The sequence below is a fragment of the Macrobrachium rosenbergii genome, chromosome 22 (genome assembly GCF_040412425.1).
Source record: "Macrobrachium rosenbergii isolate ZJJX-2024 chromosome 22, ASM4041242v1, whole genome shotgun sequence".
Taxonomy (NCBI): domain Eukaryota; kingdom Metazoa; phylum Arthropoda; class Malacostraca; order Decapoda; family Palaemonidae; genus Macrobrachium; species Macrobrachium rosenbergii.
Window position 1 is genome coordinate 40,269,780 of NC_089762.1, and position 22,611 is coordinate 40,292,390.

Consider the following 22,611-nt stretch of genomic DNA (forward strand, 5'->3'; position numbering starts at 1 on the left):
GTATTACGATGTGTTTGCTCGTTACGGCTGTTGAAGCATCTCTTTGTGACATGGCATTTTAGCCCCTAAATCGGAACTACGTAAGGTTTAGTTTTGCCCAACTTCAAGTTAGGATCAAAATTGACCTCGGCTGCCGGGTCCAGTCAAATTCATACAATTCCCTGACTTTCTTCGTTGCCGGACCTGGATTTCTTCTTCTCCAGTTTGTCATTCGGACATTAATTACTGTTTTATTTGTTGTGAATATGATTTTATTCGTCCAAGACGTCAAAAGGAAGATTCGACAGCGAGTATTCGAAGAAGTTTTCGTGGAGGTGGGTAAGTACTTGTTTAATCCCCTTGTGGTTTGTTTTTGTTATTTGTTAGTGGATGGGACTTACGTTTATGTACTGAGTAGGAATACGTCTTATTATTCGATGGTAATGTTATATGGCAGTCTGGTGCGTTCAAGACTTCGAGTTAACTGTGGAAGTAGTTTGCTTATAGTTAATTCAATATTTTGTTCAACGTATATTTTGATCAGTTTTTGGTGTCTGCTGTAACTGACTGAAAGTGGTGCATACACTGCAAGCATTAAATCGTATTACACTTGGATGCTAAACATACGAATGCAGATTTTGGATAAACTTGGAACCAGAACGAGCGAAATAGTTTAAACATTTCAAAGTTAAGGTGGTTAACTATCGATGTCCTTGCCAGTGAGCGTTAGGGGACTGTCATGTCATTTTATCTTTATTTTAAGAGCTTAAGTGTCAAGATTTGCTATAATTAATTCAACAAAGATTGCCTGAATGTCTCTTGTCACTTATAAAGAACAAACTTTTGGAATGATTTGAAATTAACAGTAGTTTTGGAATGACTTGAAATTAGCAGTTGTTCGGAGAATTACCGTTGTTCGGAAGTACAGCCTACGGTTAATTAGTCAGCAATTCTTCATAATAGAGGTTATTATTTCTCCTGTTTTCAGGATTCTGAGACAAACTAGGACCGCAATTTCATTGTAGAGCTTTGTAATTCTATGTTGGTTTCCATGGTCAAAGCTGTATTTTTCACCACCGCCGCCCCCCCCCCTTAACAAAAAATAGTTATACCACTTATTTTTTTGTGTTTAGGGTTGCAAGTGCTTCTTCCGTTACCTTCAACTAGTATACGAGTATATCACAATGGAATAATTTTATATCAAGGGTTTCACTTGCACATAATCGATGCTTTTAACTAGTATACATTCCAATGAATTCATTTTATATCAAGGGTTCCACATGCGCATAAACAATTTTATATTGATAAAAACGGAAATTGGAATAACCGTAGAGTGGAACTAGGTATTGTTCCTTGTGCTGTTTCCAGCTCGAAAGCTTGGTCTCAGTTCAGGCATGATTCATATTTTATATTTGCTGGCTGTGAAAGATTGACGATGACAGGGTTACCTTATTTCTTCATAGATTAAGTTACGTAAGTGTTGTACAACTTAAATTCTTCTGTTGTAGTTTGAGCAAAGTATACTGTACTTGCTGCTGTTGTAAGTGTTGCTGGAAAGTTATTTGCTGCTTATGAGTTGTTGCAGCTGTTGTTGCTACGGTTGTTCATTGAGTTAAATTGTGGTTCTTTGTTTTCATTAGAGTAATTGCTATTGCTGCTGAGAGAGAGAGAGAGAGAGAGAGAGAGAGAGAGAGAGAGAGAGAGAGAGAGAGAGAGAGAGAGAGAGAGAGAGAGAGAGAGAGAGAGGCAGGCTTCAGTGCAGACTGCTTTACCTGAGGTGTTACGTTCACATTTCTATCTTAACATTTTTAATTAAATCTAAACCTTAAAACGTTACATTGCGCAATAAAAGTGATCCATGCAGGATCTTCATTGTAGAAGTATCGATTATCATTAGGACTGTCATAAAGCCTTTGTCTTGTCGAAGAAGTGATTATTGCTAGAAATATCTCGTTGTCGTTAAGGAATTTTCACTGCAGAATATATGTACCATTTATCAATTAATAGCAGAGAGTTTATGAATGCTGAAAACATTGTCCCGCATAAGACAAATCTTATTAATTGTGCAATATTTGTCGTAAATATGCTTGTGCTAAGTCATTAAACCCTGGGCCAAGAACACTTTCTATGTCCATAACTATGGAGAATTAATGATGCTTAGAATTTTGGTAAGCATCTGCGCTATACAGCATAGCAAGTGTAGAATTAATTTTTTAAGTCGCCAGATGTGATAGTAGGGCCTATTAAGAATAGTATATAGGTTTAATGACAAGATTCTAACGTAACTTATAGGAATCTGAATCTGACGTGACGTATAGGAATAGGGATATGAATCTAGCGTAACTTACAGAACTCTGGATCTAGCGTAACGTATACAGTAGACCTAGGAATCTGGCGTAACTTGTAGGCATCCTGAATCTGGCGTAACTTGTAGGCATCCTGAATCTGGCGTAACTTGTAGGCATCCTGAATCTGGCGTAACTTGTAGGCATCCTGAATCTGGCGTAACTTGAGGCATCCTGAATCTGGCGTAACTTGTAGGCATCCTGAATCTGGCGTAACTTATAGGCATCCTGAACCTGGCGTAACTTGTAGGCATCCTGAACCTGGCGTAACTTGTTAGGCATCCTGAACCTGGCGTAACTTGTAGGCATCCTGAACCTGGCGTAACTTGTAGGCATCCTGAACCTGGCGTAACTTGTAGGCATCCTGAACCTGGCGTAACTTGTAGGCATCCTGAACCTGGCGTAACTTGTAGGCATCCTGAATCTGGCGTAACTTGTAGGCATCCTGAATCTGGCGTAACTTATAGGCATCCTGAACCTGGCGTAACTTGTAGGCATCCTGAACCTGGCGTAACTTGTAGGCATCCTGAACCTGGCGTAACTTATAGGCATCCTGAACCTGGCGTATAGGCATCCTGAATCTGGCGTAACTTATAGGCCTCCTGAATCTAACGTAACTTATAGGCCTCCTGAACCTGTAAGTGTCAAAGAAACGAGCAGGTAAAGGTTACTGCTGGTTTATTACAGATCCAGGCGGCTTATATTGCGGCCGACTGACGCCGGGCCGTGAGAGACAATGGAATTGACTGTGACCTGAGGTCGAAACAATAAATAATAATATACAGTGAACAAGTACGAATTACAATACGAAACATACAGAGACACAATATAGATACAGTCTTGATGCCTGTGAATGGAGAAACATGATACACAATGTGTGACATTCGTATAAATACCATAAAAGTAAAAATGATAAAATGCGTGACCTGGCATTTTAGGCTGACTAATTTAGCTTGAAGAAAACGGGAAGTCACCAAAGAAAACAAGCTCAGCGGAGACTTAATTAATGGCGCCGCCGAAACACTATCCTGGTGCCGAATCTTTACAAATGAATCTCCCTGTACCTGGTGGGACGCTGAAGGTGCCGTAACTCCTGAGATAACTGAGGGCCTCCTGCCTGTGAGGCTGCTTTTTGGCGGTCCCACGTTCCTGGGGCGGCGCGCCCTGAATGCTGGAGTGCGTATGGGCGGAAGGGGTGCTGCGGCGCTGCCGGGGACTCTCCGACAGGAAGGCGGGCTTTAGCCGGTCTCATGGAAACCCAGTCGTCCCTGCCTGGAAGTGCCAGCCGAACGCCTTGCTGCTGTTGCTCCAGCACGGAAGGGTCCCCTGTAAGTTAGTCCGTGGGTGGCGGATGACAGCTGTGGCGGCACGAAGGTGGTTGCTCTGAATTGGCGAAGAAAATTTCCACGTCTTTATCTCCTGGCGTAACTCTCGACCATGCCCCAAATCTCTTGGATGGAGGTCGTGGCGTGGGTTATTAGCAAGGTCGATAATCACGGCATCCGATGGGCGAGAGCAAGCCGGAGGAGGAACTGGCGTATACTGAATTTGTTGTACATCCTAAGCACTGTGTCGGCCTGTAGGATTTCTGTGAGCGTTCTGAACCCTGCGCAGCCATCTCGATGGGTTGCCCTGCGTAAACGGCGGCAGCTTGGGTGCCCGGCAACTTCGGATAAGTGGAATCTGGCGGCGAACTTGTGCGATGGGAGGTAGGTAAACCTGGTCATCCTGCATGAAGGAGGATAACGCGTCCATGCTCGCTCCTGACCCCTTACTGGAAAGATACCTGGCGTAACATTTGGATCCGCTAGTGCATGGGGAACGCCTGAACCTGGCTCAAGCACTGTTTAAACATCCGTTTTTGGATAAAAGACTGAGTTGCCGTGTGAGTCCGCTCCTGGGATACCTGGGGTCACCACTGTAAAATGTCAAAGAAACGAGCAGGTAAAGGTTACTGCTGGCAGATCCTGATATTGCGGCTGACGCCGGGCCGTGAGACAATGGAATTGACTGTGACCTGAGGTCGAAAAATAAATAATAATATACAGTGAACAAGTACGAATTACAATAAACATACAGAGACACAATATAGATACAGTCTTGATGCCTGTGAATGGAGAAACATGTGATACACAATGTGTGACATTCGTATAAATACCATAAAGTAAAAATGATAAAAATGCGTGACCTGGCACGTTTTAGGCGTGACTAATTTAGCTTGAAGAAAACGGGAAGTCACCAAAGAAAACAAGCTCAGCGGAGACTTAATTAATGGCGCCGCCGAAACACTATCCTGGTGCCGAATTGGTGACTTTACAAACCTTGACTCTAACGTACTTGTAGGCCTCCTAAATCTTGAATCTAACCTAACCCATAGGCCTCCTGAATCTAGCGTAACTTAAAGTAAAATGTATTCTGACCCTGATATCTTATATTTATTAACATGAAAATGAATTTGAATTTTGAGGTGTCTACCGAGAAATTTCATCGTTTTTTCAGGCAATTTGAAATGCGGCACTGAAACAGGATAGAATTGTTTACCATTTTCTCAGCTGCAGGCTACATTTACAGAAAACGATAAAATTATTATCAAGGGTAACTATAGTAAAATCTCAAGCTTTCGAGATATTTCATTTTGGTAAGCGATTGAAACATTTTAAACCTGCAATAAAATGTAATTGCTTTTTCGACGAGTAATAAAATTCATACGGTTTTTGCATCCATCATTCAAATGCGGTTTCTTTTAACAATAAGAATAATGTATAGCCTGGCTTAGCTGAAATAAGTTGTTCGACAGAGTTTCTCTTAAGTTTATTTACTTATTTATGATGCAGTGTTTTCTGAGCACCTCAGTAAGCATCTGGCAATCGTATCTGTTGAGGGAATAATAGCTATGCTAGTTATAAGGACATTAATAGCGTATCTTTCTAGATTTCTTTCATTACACAATATTACCTCTGTTTTCAGCTTCGAAATAAGTTCATGAAAGTTTATGTCCAGCCTTAAGTGAAGCAGTTTGAATTGTGATGCAACGGACAGTGAATTCAGCGGTGATTGAGTGAGTGTGAACGTAAAATGCGTGATTTTTGTGTTATAACAGGGATGAGTGTTTTGTTTTAATTTTCTATCTTACAGCAGTATTTCAAGTATTTTCACACTCGTTGGAACAGGACACGAGTCTAAATCGAAATTTTTCATGCGAGATGAAAAGAAGTCTTTTGACCATCTTAAATTTTGGGGAATTTGGGCACTTTTACTCATTGCAGATTCTTCTAAGCACTTCTGGTGTGCCCTTAAGAAGGGAATTTGACCGTTTTTGCTACTTCGGGGATGCTATAACAAATTTCATGTGATGCTCTTTAGAGCAAAGGAACTAGGTCTAATATTCTGGTTCCAATAAGAAGGAAAAAATGGGTTTTAAAAACATTGTTCTTTGTGAATTTTTTGTGGGTTCACCAAATAGGTTTTCAGACCTTTCTTTGTTATTATGAATTAGAGAAAAGGCAGTGCATATTTAACATATTAGGAGAGGTACAAATTCAAACCATTCTTGAACATTTCCAAGACGAATAAGGGAAGCTATTGAGCACATTTGCATAGTGGCCCAGTGGGACAAGATTGGTGAATTTTAGGAGTTATCCCTCCCCTTTAGTATATGGACGAAGAGACTTATTCCAAGCTTTTCGTAACTTACTGCATTGGAATGATAATTTGAATTTGGTGTGTCCTATTGGTCATTATAAAAGTTCGTCTGTGCTGTTAGTTTTTGAAATATTCGTACTTAATTGCAGAAGATTCAAAATGACCGAATCGGGGCAATAGGTGTTTCCTGAACATTTCACGGAGCTTGTTTCACCACTCATCATGGCTGTAACTTTGGGATTTTGGCCCTGCGTAGGATTTTTGCTAAAATTCACCTTCTAGACCTTGAAGTATGACAGAGGATCTGGGTTGATTGAAAGTCTGATAATCCTATAGTTTCTCATGGTTATTGGTTAGTTAATGTCCCCCGGAGAGTTTCTAAGCTCTACTACCTTCATTTCATTGTTGTAATAGTGAATTATTACCTATATAGCTTCTTGCTGTGAGGGGTTGGGGTGTCCTTCATATTGGCACTAAAATCTGAAGCTTTTCAGACTTGCTGGTAGAGCACCTTTGAAGTAATGAGCTTTCAAAGTGGTAACGCCTCTTGAGCTCTGGTTGGGATTCACTATTTTAATTCTTGGGGTTTTTTAATTATTTACAGTCTGTTTGTTGATTTTGTTACAATCATTATATCTTGCTTTCCATTTTAAACACATATTTGGGTGTTCCTTAGCAAATATTTGTTACCTTTAATAATTATTTTCATGGTAACCACATATTTGGGTGGGTTCCTTAGCAAATATTTGTTACCTTTTATATTATATTCATGGTAAATACCATATCTTGTTGAATATTTCTTTTACCAAGCACCTTTTCATGGGAATGAAGAATTGAAACAAAATCACTTTAATTCAGCAATATTTTATTAAATAACTTTTACAATATTTACACAATATGGCCTACTTGACTGACTTAATGAAATCACCTTAGCATTTAAGCAAAAAATTAAAATAAGTGGAATATTTTTTTTAATATTTCCATCATTTTAAGAATTAAGATTAATAGAATCGAGTAAAACGTAGAGAGGATTGTGAAACAAATCCTTTTGACATGGACATTCAACATGCATATGTTTTTTTTATATCCAAAAAACAAACTTGTGGGGGAAAAACACACACAAACACAAAAACACACACTCGCTGTATGTTGCATTTTCAGTAGGTTGGTCAGTTAGTCAAGTGATGGTTATTTAATACAGAAGACTGATGCAAGACTGTAGTCATTCAGAAGTCATTAATCTCTTGACGACGCAGAGAATGACATTACAGGTAATCAACGTTACCTTTTTAAACCATCACTGTTTTTTTTTTCTTTCCCAAAGGAAAAAGAAACTATTCAGAACAACCTAATCAAATGACACTCACACATACCAGAACACTAATTTATTCTTAAATGAGACACGCACATCATCATTACTTAACTAATTGAAGCTGAGCCCATGTTGAACCTGAGAGCGTGGCTCAACTAATTATTGAGCTTTATGGATTTACAAAAGGAGTTGGAGTAGACACTTAAATGTTCCGGAAACAGAGAAATGCAGTCCCCCATTCAAAAAAATCACTTGTGAGAATCAGGAGGGCTAAACTGCCCCCCAACCCCTCAATCACAACACAAGCAAAGAGTTTTTCATGTGTGACTGCAAAGGTATTTTTCACACAAACTGAACGTGAATGACTTGTAAAAAGTAATGTGAGTACGAGATAAGTGAACGCAAATGAACCTTGAAAGACTTTTTTTAAGACTTCAAAACGAAGTTGAATGAAGTTAGGTAGCATATGAGGTGTTGGCAGAATGAGAGTAAATTAATATGAAGTTGTAAATGAAGTTATGTTGATAATGGAAAAGGGTATAAGTTAGATCAGTCTGTACGTATAGCTCACTGCTGTTCTTGCTTATATACTAGTATGCTTAAAGTGTACGTGAAAGAAAAAAAAAAGGAAGGAGAGACAAATGTATGGAATGCAATATGGCAACACTCTATATATATAATAGTCAACAGCCAATAGCAATTGGGCTGATGAGATTTTCGTCTAACAACCAAAAGGGGCTCTCCAGAACAATGCAATTAACTGCTTACTACCATCAACAACCATTCAAAGTTATCCAAGAGTTTTCAAAGCTCGTGTTCTGTTGCAAAAAAAAAAAAATCTAATCAAGCAAGCAAGTAGAGATTGTTTATATATAAATATGATTAGGCACCTAATCAATTCTGAAGCCATGTCGCTGCGCAGTCTTTGGGTAATGATTGTTTATCGAGTATTTGTTATCCATAACTTCAGTTATTTTATCGTTTAAAGTAATCATAATTTAACAAAATATTGTGACTCGCGGAGTGACTCCTTTGAGCAGATTTTGAAAATATATAGAGAATATGAATTCAACTTCATTAAATTGAAGTAAAATCCAGAATCTACTGACGAAATACCATTGTGTAAAGCCCATATTTTCAGTTTTTGCCAAAATCAAAAGTGGTCAGAAAACAATTTTTTTTTCAAATAACTATAATATCTGAAACATGGATTTACCCAGCAACAACAAAGCAACCTTTAGCCCTTATAACCAAACCACTCTGTAAGGAACCCTTGGCTTTAGCCAAGGTCACCTAAAAAAAAAACCCACCACCACCACCAAGATATGATTAATGCATATTTTGGAATAAATTATCATTGGGGGGGAAACTGGACTTAATTAATTAATAAAGCGAGAGTGAAAAATATAGATATTTGCTTACCCCAAAAAATGCTAAATTGAATATTTTAAGAGCCCACAAGTGATTACAAGACGCTAAAATAAAAATGCAATACTGATCGTGAAAGGAAGGGAAAAACTAAAAAACTGGTTCACGAGAATGCAAACTGGGTTACACACAAGCACTTTATATATATATAATATTTACACCCTTAACACACACACACACACACACACAAACACACGCGTACATTTCACTTATCAATCAGCAGTTGAAATGAATACAAGTTTTAACACTTATCTAAATAACCTTTTAACATATCTTTGAGTTCTTCATCTACTTTTCTCATCTACTTTTCCTTAACGTCTGTTTCGCACTACTGATGAAACAGAAAAAGGATCTACGCCAAAATCTACTTCTTACTCTTTCCTTTCTATTTCTCTAAAATATCACAAGCAAAATCATATCATCCATATAATCACGTGGGTTCACTTTAAAGATCTTGCTAATATACAAATAAAAAACATATCATTATCATCATAATCACATGGTTTCATTTTAAAGATCTTTCTAATATACAAATAAAAAAAAAAACATGACTTATGACAGTGGCTTTTTTTTTTTCTTGGGAGAAATTATCATAAGATTTTAACCTAAACCCTGTTCTCGTGCAATTTTATTCCAATGGCCGTGGGGAGGGAATAATGTTTTTTTTTTAACAAAACTCTAATTTAACAGTTAAATTGCTAGCCAATTGCTAAATTAGCATATAAACATTACTACTGCCTTTAGCATTGGCATAACCGCCATAATCAAAAACAGTGCCAAGATACTTAGATTATCGTAAGGTAAATTTAACTTTGTATAATGGGACCTGAAACTAAGACCTGTCACCCAGTTTTAGACTATGACTCAAGAGATGAAACAGCTAGAGGAACGGGTCTTCAATTCCCCAAGACTGGATAGAAACAGGTCACTAGTTTTCCTAGGGTTAAATCTCGACAGGTCAGTGCTAGTCAAATTTATTCAGAGGTGCTTTTTTGCTATGCTACATCACAATAATGAAACGCAGGCCACTTACTGTACATAAATTCGTGAATGTGAAAATAATTTTGGTGAAATTTTCACGTAAAGCGAAATATTTAGAACGCAGTTTTAATATATTCGCAATTGTAATTTCCACTAACTCATTATTCATGGTTTCGAAATTATTTTTATGACCCTTGCGTTTCAAGTAAAAACTGCAGTATAAACTGAAATCGTAAAAGTATTGTTGCCTGATGATAATTTTTTTCTATTACTTGCAATCACCATTCACCCCAATTGAGCATCGTGTTAGGTACAAATTTCAGTCACTTTTTTTTAAATATAAATGGAAGATATCTTAGAATAGCTGTCCTTGGCCAACTACCAAAACTAGCAAGGCGAGAGAGGTACGTAGTATGGAAAAATGAGGATACTGATTTGAAATTAAAATAACTACATTTTTCACAAATTTCACGAAGTGTGTACCTATTCCGTGCTGTAGGATTTGGGATTAGGATTCAGGATTAGATTGGACGTCTATCAATTATGGGACCTGTATCTGAGGGCAGACAAGCCAAGTTCTCGCGTGAGGGATAAACATTTGTGAATCTCTTAATGGGAGAAACCTGCTTCCCTTCCATTCGAAAGAAATTCGTATATCGCCCCCAGTAATCTATGCCTACAGGTACAACTGGTATTCGTTAATGGTGATGGGGTTCTAGATTGGTTCTAGATAGGTTCTAGCTAACAAAGGCTTTCTGATCTAGCATCTAGGGCTGAGAGAAGAGAGGCAAAAATCCATTAAGAGAGGAAGCGTGTTTTCCTCTCGTTCGCAAACAGCTGTTTACTTATTGGAGTTCTGTGCTGTTTTCCTACAAGGCGAGAATCTGTTCTACTTCGAAAAGCATTGGCTGAAATTTAGGAATGACTACGATAAAAATAAAATGGGATTATATAGGTTGGCACCGGTACTGAATGAGCTCGATAGTTTTTTCCTTAAGTTATGAAGCAAATCTTAAATAAATTACTTCTCTTACTATCTGCACCATAGTGGTAAGATAATTACAGCCTCTAATCCATGCTTTTTCCATTTGAGGATTTATTTAAAGCCTTATTTTCAAAAGTTTTCACCTATCCTGGCCATAGGTTTTTCCCCACAAGAATCTGAGAGTCCTCGTACCTCAAACGAAAATTATCTACCGTATATAAGGCCATTTTATTACATATTTTTTCTAGTTTCATTTATTTTCACAGGACATTTTTGTGAATTTATCGAGTTCTCTCTTACAAATCATCCCCCATATGAAACTTTTCCCTTTTTGTTACAAAAATTCTCTTTCGCACATAAAAGAGAACTGAGAGTTGGCAGCATTCTCTCATAAATTTACCTAAAAAAAATTGCATAAATTCTTTTTTAAATTAACAAATTAACTTTAATGACTTTCACTTACAATTAACATTTTAACAGTGATTAACAAAAGTGGGTGCTTACAACGAACACTATTATTATATTGCTCACACAGAGTACTATAGGTGATTACAACTGAGTATATATAATTTGAGTCTGGAATTTTTTCTTACTTTCTGAAACCTTACACTAGGAACGTCTATATGTTTTGCACATTGCGTTAACTTATAAATTTCCTCCGCTGTTATTTCGTCCTTATCCAAGTCTTGTAATGGTGGAACTGTAATGGTGGAATTGGATGCAGCTGTAACGAAAGCTGAGTGGGATTTCTAGTTTTGTCAATTTCTTCGAAAGACAGACTTCTATGGCCACTTGGAATTGCAGGTCCGTTTTCTACGCGCAGGGTTACTCTGGAAGAAAACGGAAGTAGGTTAGTAACTGATAGGTTAGGGTTGTAGATTAGATAATGGTACACAATTTAACAAGACAGATTTTCAAGTAAACTGACTGGGCAGTTTTTACATGAAAATGCAACTTGCATATTGAAAAAACTCTAAATTCACGCTAACGTTAAATTGGTACACAAATTAAAATACAAACTGTAAGCAAAGTGAATGGGCAGTTTTTGCAATTTTTGCATAAACAGGTTGACTTCCATACTAACTAGAGCATCATTTCACGTCAATTTCCTAAGGCTAAGTCTTACCTATAGACAGTTGTAAAAAAGTATAATTAACAAATAGATATCAGTTTAAGAAGTGAGTAAAAATAGTTTAAAAATATATAAGTAAAAAGAACTGTACCCCTTAATGTACACCATTTCCAGTATAGGTCGTCACACCACAACTGAAAAATTAAAAACCACTACAAATCGTTCGCATTACATCCAATTTGTCCCAGAACCCAGACATTCCATAAATACAAGAACAACTGCTCTCTTACATCTTTTGACAGACAACGCTGCAGTAAATCAAAGCAAGAGGGCAAGCAAAAGGTTGCAAAGCAATCAACCTGTAACCTCCGTGATGGGGCTGAGATAAATAGAATTCATTCACAGTATGAAATGGCAGAATGAAATAGCTCCGGAGTATAAGAGTGCTTCAATGCTGGGACCCCCACCCCCAACACAAAACAAATAACCACAAAAAGGTACATCCGCAGTGGGGGACTTAAAAGCTCAAAAGCAATTGCAAGCAGAATGGCGAGCCATTGAGAGAATAATAATGGTAAAACCTGGTGAATATTTGAACAAGCTTGGCAGTCGTCCATAGTGAAATAAAATGTATGAGATTACTCAAAGCACAAAAGCAATTGCAAGCAGAAAGGCTAAGCAACACAGATGAATAAGGGTAAACTTTGATGAATATTTCAATAAAATTTTCAGTCCTCCATCATAAAAGAATAAAATTTAGAAATTGCTCGATGCAATGTACTGTATATACTCAATGTATGACTACCTTGTAGCGTAGTCTAACATGGCTTTTCCATGAGAATACAATAATTTTGCCTTGCCTTACAGCAACAATGTAACTGAATTCGCAGAAATTATTATAAAGTCCACCAATATACAGTGAAAATACGGTCCCATAATGCTTCCGTAACACAACATATCGTAAAAGTGATTTACCTTGATAATGTAAGTTTATAACTGAAAATGTATAGCAGCACAAATGTATTACAGCTAACTAGAGAAATGTTAGTATACTGCAGCCGGTCTGCGCCTAATGCTGATTCTCTCTCTCTCTCTCTCTCTCTCTCTCTCTCTCTCTCTCTCTCTCTCTCTCTAGGGTCTCGTATGTCCTTACCAATCCACTGGGCCTGTTAAGTCAGACGGTCCCACCAACCAATGCCTGTCAGTATAGATGAACAGAGAAAGGAAGGGGTAGGGGAGGGAAGGAGGGGGGGATCTTGGATTTATGCGACAGGATAATCAATATTATCGGGTTAAACTAACCGTCACTCTAACGGCGAGTTTCGCGGTATTGCTAAACTGCCGCTGGCTGGCAAACAGCGTCAATGCCATACGCACTTCACTCGCTGTTTCCTTGGCTTATACAATATCGACTTTCCATTACCTGAAGGCTTTGACTTTTTATATCTCGTTCATTACAATGGTTAAAAAAATGTATTTACTTGGGTAAAATTACTTTTCCTCTGTAACTCTGTCTTTTGCTCACGTTACAATGGTTAAAAAAATGTATTTACTTGGGTAAAATTACTTTTACTCTGTTACTCTGTCATTTTAGCATTGTCTGTAACTTGGAGCGCAGCTTCACTGGAAAATGTAAAACTGTTCATATTTGTTCATACAACTATTAACTACCTGAAGCGTTTAATGTACTTCAGTAATAGTTGATTAATTTCATATTTGTTCATACAACTATTAATTACGTGAAGCTTTTAATGTACTTCAGTAATAGTTGATAAATTTCATATTGAAATCTTTTTATGCTTGCGAAAGTTAATATTTTGCTTAATATACATCATCTGGGATAGTAGTGATGTATTTGTATAGCATTAACACTTCTCGAATGAACTCTACGGGATATTACCAATCTTTAATTGTTTTCAAATGTACAGCACTAATTTTTTTTTTTATAAATAACCCCATAGGATATTTTTGCTGGGGAGGGGGAGGATTCAAAACTCAATATATCAATATTTTTGTTAAGCCCGCCGAAAACATTGATAATTATGAATCAAGTAACCCAAAGGACGATAATACTTTTTTGAATACAGAACCCCACGTAATACTGTGCAATCTTTATAAAGTCTCTGTACTGCAACGTTACTTCGTTCAACAGCAAACCCCTGGGATATTTTCCACGGATGAGGTTAGGAAGTTTGAGGGCAGGGCTTGGTTAAAAGTGGCAGGTGGAAGTCGGCAGGCAGGAATCGCCACTTCCTTTCTCCTGCAACATTTGTGGGGGTTTTAAACTCTCTCTCTCTCTCTCTCTCTCTCTCTCTCTCTCTCTCTCTCTCTCTCTCTCTCTCTCTCTCTCTCTCTCTCTCTCCAGTCCTTTCGTCTTCCTATTCTGTGGTCGATTTTTTATCATCTGTACTTCGTCTTTCACATTCCTGCTATCATCTCTCTCTCTCTCTCTCTCTCTCTCTCTCTCTCTCTCTCTCTCTCTCTCTCTCTCTCTCTCTCTCTGATCTTTTAATCTTCATTTGCCGCATTCCAATTTTATCGATGTCTCTTCTTGGTCTTCCACATTCCTGCTATCATTTATTTTCTCTCTCTCTCTCTCTCTCTCTCTCTCTCTCTCTCTCTCTCTCTCTCTCTCTCTCTCTCTCTCTCATAGTGTGTTTGCAGATGTTTACAGATAACTTTAAATATATATCTGTATATAGGCTGGTATATAGTGACGTTGCAGAGCAGTAAAGTTTTATTTTAAATATTGGTAACTTTTGTTTTAAATACTGGCTATTAGTAATTATACTTTTCCTGTCACTAGATTCTGAAGGTCCTTTAATAAAAGAAATACGCACAAGGCTGGCCAAAACTGGCTAGGCTTTTCAGAATCCAAAAATACTGTAGATGCAGACTGTAAATTTTCAGAATCCAAAAATAGTCAGACTGTAAATTTTCAAAAGTAGCTACAGAATTTTCTCACAGATGATATGATTATTAGAAAAAAATTCTTCACAAATTTTTTACTTAAAAAGCCTGTTCATAAATTTTTCAGGTTTTATTTGTCCTAGAAATGTTTTTTTTTTTTTTTTTTTGCAGACTTTAAACTTTATAATGATTTGATCTTTAAGCATATTAAGAGATTTTTTCAGTTTTTTTAAGCATTTAAAAGTTTTTTCTAATTTTTTTTAATTAAACAATATTACCTATGAGACTTATTAAACTTTCAATTAATCTAAAAAAACTATAGATTTATATATTAATTTTTCAATGAATCTAAAAATTTATATATTTTTCAATTAATCTAAAAAACTAATAAAATATTTAGTTTTTCAATTAATCTAAAAACACTATATATTTTTCAATTAATCGAAAAAAAACTGTATATCTATATATTTTGCGTAACTTAATTTCAGGTAAATTCTAGTTATAAACACACAAGACAGAACGAACACACATATCTGAACAAGCGAATAAACACGAAATCGATAAAAGCAATCGCCCCATAAGGCCATAACACAGCCGTTTCCCATACCAATTGCCACTGCACTCAGAAACACACCTGGCATACACACACCTATTGATCGAGAAAAAAAAAAAAGTTGGCGGGGGTGGGACAAGTATTAGGTATATGGGGAGGGGGGGGGATGTCCTTATCATTCAAACTTGGGTTACCATCCCATTCGAACTTGACAGGGCGTAGCGTTGGTCAATTTTTGTATTGGTTATCTTTATTGCCTGAAGTTTGTCCACTTTTTGAGCCTTTTAATGGATGCTAGCATTGTTCTGTTCATGTGCGTTGAATTTCAGACTATTTATTTATTGACAAAGAGAGAGAGAGAGAGAGAGAGAGAGAGAGAGAGAGAGAGAGAGAGAGAGAGAGAGAGAGAGAGAGAGAGAGAGAGAGAGAGAGAGAGAGAGAGAGAGAGAGAGAGAGAGAGAGAGAGAGAGAGAGACTGACTAACAGGAATTCAAGCAGTCTAGCACGCTTCCTTTGTATGGGAACATTGTGTGATTGCTGCGGACATAAAAACGCAAATAGCCCACTTTGCAGTTCACAGTACTGGGTTATAACAGTCAAATGAAGACTTGTTCCCCTTTTCACTTTTCATTCCTTTTTCCAAGGTTAGTGAGTCAGGATACATTTGGAGGAGGGTAAAAGAGAGAGAGAGAGAGAGAGAGAGAGAGAGAGAGAGAGAGAGAGAGAGAGAGAGAGAGAGAGAGAGAGCGAGAGAGAGAGAGCCAGCCAAACCAACAAAGACAGCAGCTCGAATCACTGAGACCCCATGACAGGAAGTACGTAAAAAGAAAGGAAGGAACTCGAAGGATACTCTCAAAGTACAGGATCCTTTCCTATAGCAGATTACACAAAGGACTCGAGGCAGGTTGAAGGACTCCTATAGACTAAGTCATTTGTATGCACAGGATAGGCAACACGGGACAGGAACTTGGACCATGTACTGCATGTTGTCGAAACTGTTGTGATCTTGTTTGAATATGGACACGGCATTCGTAACAAAATAAAATCAGTTGAACTTAATACAAATAAAAAAATAATTTACGTGATATATTACATATCAGATAAACAGATATATTAGATATTAGATAAACAGAGGTATTAGATATTTGGTATTAAAGTATGAAACTTTGCATTTTCAAGGTAGCTTGGCGTTTATGCTATATTACATATTAGATCAACAGATATATTAGATAGATAAACAGAGGTATTAGATATTTGGTATTAAAATATGAAACTACCTTAGCATTTTCAAGGTAGCTTGGCGTTCATGCTAATTTCTATATGACCATAAAAAGAATCATAGAAATATATGGTTTTTATTTAGATATGATTGAGTCACTAGTGGGTCACACACTAAAATCTAACTAAATGCCAATAAAACAAATAATTTAAGAGATATATATTAGGTAAACTATGAAACTAACTTTGTTTTTCAAGGTAGTTTGACGTTCGTATTAATTTCTATGCATATATAAAAAAAAATGCTGAAACATGCATAGAAATATAGCGGTTTTTATTTAGAAAGTGACATAGTCACTGGTCATAGAGAAGCTAGGAAAAATTGTTCTGTAATATAATAATGTCCATTATCAATTGAACATGGAAAACAAGGTCACCTGTACCTAACAGATATGCATAAATTTCTTGAAGAAACCTGTCAAAATGCATAAATAATATTTCGGATTTAGAGTCCTATCATAATGCATTATTTGTACAATTCAACTTCCTTTGAAAATAGGTGGACTTCCGTATAATTTGACCGATACGATCAAAAATTTGTTTTCTAAACCTGGTAACCATTCAGAATATTTTTTTTTTTTCAGAAGGAACTAGAGACGGGGGTAAGATTTAATCATTCTTTTGAATATTGTCTTCCCATAAAAGGTTTGGTATAAGCATAGTAACCCCATTTCAAAACCGGTTCAAACCTAGGCGTTACCGTACAATAAGCTTGAGGCCGGTTATTATAAGGGTTGAGAAACGCTGTAATGCACAAGAAAGCGTGTTCACGTTTATGATGTATCGGATTCATTACTCCTCCTGCAACACTTTGTTCAAGTAAATGTTATTAGCGCATTGCAAATTTATGATCAATTAACTAAAGATAAGGCATTAAAATTATTTTTATTACTTCTGCTCCACTTAAAGTAAATGTTATTAGCTCATTGCAAATTTAGGACCAATTAAGATATTTATACATTTTAATTACTTCTGCTGCAACACTGTTCAAGTAAATTTTATTAACGTACTGCAAATTTATGATCAATTAATTAAACAATAAGACACTATGACAATAATACTACACTTTGATAAAGCAATAATAATAGGATGAGAATAGGGGAAGTGTTAACTGGATAAAACAAGAGGAATTTAGTGACATTAATTTCATATTTTTTCACCATTCAGCTTAGTTACCCTGACAAGAGGTATCTCTACAGAGAAACAAACCAAAAAAAACGCCTGCTGCCATACTCGCTAATATATTAACTACTGAATGAACCCCTTGTAAAGAAGAGATGTTTCTTGAGAATTAAATAAGTGCACTGCTATTTAAGCGATACGTTGCCAAGATAGAATAAAGTGGTAGATAGGATAAAACTTTCAGAGACGTGTGACAGACAAAGATTAAACCTTTTTTTTTTTTCAGGGGAGTAAAATGGATATAACATTGCACAGTGCAGTTATAAAACCATATTGTTACTCAAGATAAACTGAGAAATATGAAGCGTTAGCAGCCAAATTCAACGATTTACAGCTATTAAAAGTAATAATTATTAAACAGATAATGACTCACATGAACAGGTTTTAAAAGAAAGAGCCCACACTAAGCCTTTTTAATCTTCGTGCGAATTGGTAATACGTGGGAACATCTGAAGGCAGTTTAATACTGTAGTCGACCCCAATGCAGGACAATGCACGAAAAATCCACTACTACGACACTAAGAGAGAGAGAGGGGGAGAGAGAGTTTAGTAAAAGCAAAAACCAGTGGCCGTTATTACTTGTAGTCGACCCTACTGCAGGACAATGCACGAAAAAGGCACTACTATAATACTACTAGAGAGAGAGAGAGAGAGAGAGAGAGAGAGAGAGAGAGAGAGAGAGAGAGAGAGAGAGAGAACCAGGGGTCGTTGTCTCGTTTCGCGTGATCTCTTGCCCCTCCCCTTACTTCTCCCTTACTCTTTTTTTTTTCTCCCTCAATCTTCTCTTTCTCTCTTCCCCCCTCCCCCTCGCCCCATTCCCCAACACTTCGTCTCCTATTTCCCCAAACGTGGTGGACCAACCCCAACACCCTATCCTTATTCCTCTCTCTCTCTCTCTCTCTCTCTCTCTCTCTCTCTCTCTCTCTCTCTCTCTCTCCACAGGTCCAGCAGCAAATAAAAAAAAAAACCAGGACAATAAATTGGTGAAAGTGAACTTTTAAGACTGACGCCCCTTGGTTGGTCGTCCAGTTGTCCTGTTCAAGGTCTTGTCAGTTTCTTCCCTCCTACTACTCCTGTCCTCCTCCTCAAAATCCCTCAACCTTCCTCCTCCCTCTCCCTCTGCTACTCCTGGAAGCCATTTCTCAAGGACTAATCTCGCTCACAACCACACACACACTCATAAGTTCCACCCTGGAGCGATGAGCTAACCATAGCACCACCTCCTCCTCCTCCTCCTCCTCCTCCTCCTCCTCCTCCTCCTCCTCCTCCTCCTCCTCCTCCTCCTCCTCTCTAAATGGCACAAAGTCCTTCATAAATTGTTTCAATATTATCTTGACTGCATTCATTTCAAAGGGTATTGCTTGGTTCGTAAAATTCTTGACAGCTTTTGTTGTGATTACCTTCTCGCCTTGAGCTTCCACATATGGCATCGCAAATGATAAGGTTCCCGTCTTCTTTTTTATTGTTTGAATATTAGGAGACCACCAATAAATGATCTTTCTTTGTCAGTGAGTAACTGTAAAACAGCCTTTGTACAGATAAAAGGTTATATATCTACACACACACACACACACTGTATATATATATATATATATACTTTTAAATGAACACCATGTTCTTTAGAAACTTAGTTTCAAGTCAATGACACTTGTAGGCTTGTTCTTTAAGAATAAGGGTTCATCTTCTGAATGATGATAATTTTTGTGTATATTTACATGTAAGTATGCTGACTGTCATCAGATCTGTACTATGCATCTATGTAACAGCCACAATAATCTCTTGAATATTTTCAGCCTGTTTTAAGGTTCGCTTTCCACAGAACCGACAAAAACTGAAGAAAATGTTCCTACTAGATAAGATACATCAAAGTTAACTCAAAGTTAACTCATTCTTTAATCATATCTTTAATCATAAGAGGTAGAGTATCATAAATGTACTGTAGGTGTAGATAAAAAAAATACACATTGGTTTTACTATTACATGAAATATTTCACACAACGAAGAACTAATCCTTTTTAACATTTCAGAACTTGAGCAGCTTTCTGTAACGCGCTGTAACGGATATGAGGGGAGAATGAGAGGCTAGGAACGAAAGAGAAGGATAATGAAATCGAGGAGAATAAAACGGAAGGTAGCCAATGTTACGGAAGAGTGAGAATTAAACATTATTGTTGACCGCCTCAACAAATCTTAGCTGGGATCGACAACATGGGGAAGAGTAGCAATTATAGAGAGAGCAAAGGAAAAAGCAGTAGAAACGCAACCACTAAATTAAGAGTACAGGGGGCCTAAAAACCAGCCCCAGTCCAAGATCTAAATAGGGAGGAAGAGCAGCAGCAGCAGCAGCAGCAGCAGCAGAAGAAGAGCAGGTAACAGATATAATGAAAGAGTAGTAAGAACAGCACCGATCAAAAGACCAGCATCTGAAAGAGGTCCGACCAAAAGAGAGCAGCTGTGGAAAGAGAGCAACGACTAAACAAACCGCATAGGAAAGAGTTCAGACTAAAAGAGCAGCATAGGAAAGAGCTCACCTTAGGAAAGAGATCACCTTAGGAGAGAGAGCAGCACTGGAAAGAGAGCATCGATCAAGAGAAAGCAGCATTGGAAAGAGGGCACCGACCAAGCGAGAGCAGAATTAGATACGAGAGCAGAATTGGAAAGAGAGCACCGACCAAGAGAGCAGCACTGGAAAGAGAGCACCGACCAAGAGAGCGCAGCACTGGAAAGAGAGCACCGACCAAGAGAAAGAGCACTGACCAAGAGAAAGCAGCACTGGGAAGCACTGGAAGCAGCAGAGACAGCGACCAAGGGAGCAGCGCAGCACTGGGAAGAGAGCACCCCGACCAAAAGAGCGCAGCACTGGAAAGAGAGAGCACCGACCAAGAGAGGAAAGAGAGCACCGACTAAAGAGCAAGAGCGCACCGACCTAAAGAGAGCAGCACTGGAAAGAGAGAACACCGACCAAGAGAAAGCAGAGGAAAGAGCCGACCAAGAGTGCAGCGGAAAGCACTGGAAGAGCACCGACGAAGAGAAAGCACCGACCAAAGAGAAAGTAGTGCAGCACTGGAAAGAGAGCACCGACCAAAAGAGCACCGAACAAAGCAGCACTGGAAAGAGAGCACCGAGCACTGGAAAGAGAGCACCAGACCAACCAAGAGAAAGCAGCATTGGAAAGAGAGAACTGGAAAGAGAGCACCGACCAAGAGAAAGCAGCATTGGAAAGAGGCCACCGACCAAGAGAAAGCAGCATTGCACCGACCAAGAGAAAGCAGCATTGGAAAGAGAGCTGAAAGAGAAAGGCAAAGAGAGCACCGACCAAGAGAAAGCAGCACTGGAAAGAGAGCACCGACCAAGTGAGAGTAACATTGGAAAGAGAGCACCAACCAAGAGAAAGCAGCATTGGAAAGAGAGCACCGACCAAGAGAAAGCAGCATTGGAAAGAGAGCACCGACCAAGAGAAAGCAGCATTGGAAAGAGAGCACCGACCAAGAGAAAGCAGCATTGCAGCATTGGAAAGAGAGCACAACGAAAAAAGAGAGCGCAAAGCACTGGAAAGAGAGCACTGACCAAGAGACCATTGGAAAGACCAAAGAGAGCACTGACCAAGAGAAAGCGGAGCACTGGAAAGAGAGGAAAGAGCACCGACCAAGAGAAAGCAGCATTGCAGCACTGGAAAAGAGAAAGCACCCCTGGAAGACCAAGAGAGCGCAGCACTGGAAAGAGAGCACCGACCAAGAGAGCGCAGCACTGGAAAGAGAGCACCGACCAAGAGAGAGCAGCACTGGAAAGAGAGCACCGACCAAGAGAAAGCAGCACTGGAAAGAGAGCACCAACTAAAATAGCAGCGTAGGAAAGACCACCGACCAAAAGAGAACAGCACTGGAAAGAGAGCACCGAATAAGAGAAAGCAGCATTGGAAAGGCAGCACCCACCAAGAGAGGGAGAGCACCCACCAAGAGAGCAGCAATTCAGCAAGAGCATCAACCCAAGAAGAGCTACCCAGCAAGAGCAGCAACCCAATAAGAGCAGTGGCCTGAGAAGTGAGCGGTATCCCGGAAAGAGAGCAGCAACCTTAAAACCTAAAAAGAGCAATGGCCTGTAAAGAGAGCAACAACCTGAGAACCCGAAAAGAGCAAAGCCCAGAAGGAGAGCAGCAGCCTGAGGCCAAAGAGCTGCAGCCCAAAAGGAGCAGCAATTCAAAGAGTGAATCCGAAAAAGCAACACTTGCACCAGCCGATAACAGCATCCACAATATAGCAGCTTCCAAAAGAGAACGCGACTATAGAAAGCTGCTTCAAAAAGAGAGCAGCATAAGAAAACGCTGAAAGAGAGGAGCATCTGAAAGAGAATATTCAAGAGAAAAGAGCAGCAGCAACCAAAGCCTTGAGCTGACCCAATCCTCACCTCCAAAAAAAGCTGTTAAAAATTACTACTACAGCCTCACTGTAAGACTTGGCCTCGATTTCCAGACGATGTAGGAGAAGGTTGCAGGCCTCCTGTACTGGAGGACTTCCATGCATCTAAGAAACTGACCCAAACCAGCCCTTCTGCAGAAAATGTTAACCAGACCGGCCTTTCTGCAGGAAATGTTTGGTTACCCAGACCAGCCTTCCTACAGCTTTTAACTGAAGCTGTCCTTCTCTAGTTCCTCCAGAATCATTTTATGTACCTGAAAGGATTATAGCCTAGCAATACCACGGAGGGACAATTATACAGCATTGGACCAGGACACCGTTACCCGAATTGTAAAAAAAATTGGCCAGTTTTGCACATACATTGTTCAGTTAGGTAGCACCGGGATATGGATCAATAGGTGGGTGTGTTTTTTGTGTCTGGCATGAATTCCTGTACAATAAACTTGTTGAACAGACTTTACTGGAAGAACATACAAAACCTTTGAATCGTGTTTCATAAAAAAAGGTAAATAAAGAGTGCTTCTAAAAT

The 22,611-nt window shown here is 38.6% G+C and overlaps 2 protein-coding genes across 5 annotated transcripts in view; one reads left to right on the forward strand and one right to left on the reverse strand.

Moving 5' to 3' along the window:
* Window positions 1-6,814: 6,814 nt before the first annotated feature.
* Window positions 6,815-22,611, reverse strand: part of LOC136850783 (uncharacterized) — a 293,749-nt gene continuing 277,952 nt past the window's right edge. For all 4 annotated transcript variants that reach the window (XM_067124732.1, XM_067124733.1, XM_067124734.1 and 1 more), the window contains one exon: window positions 6,815-11,502. The gene's annotated coding sequence lies outside the window, so the exon portion shown is untranslated. The remainder of the gene's footprint in view (window positions 11,503-22,611) is intronic.
* LOC136850474 (caldesmon-like) lies at window positions 19,876-21,517 on the forward strand. Its single transcript, XM_067124048.1, has 3 exons — window positions 19,876-19,885; window positions 19,967-20,036; window positions 20,221-21,517. The coding sequence occupies exons 1-3, from the start codon at window positions 19,876-19,878 to the stop codon at window positions 21,515-21,517; spliced, it is 1,377 nt and encodes a 458-aa protein (XP_066980149.1).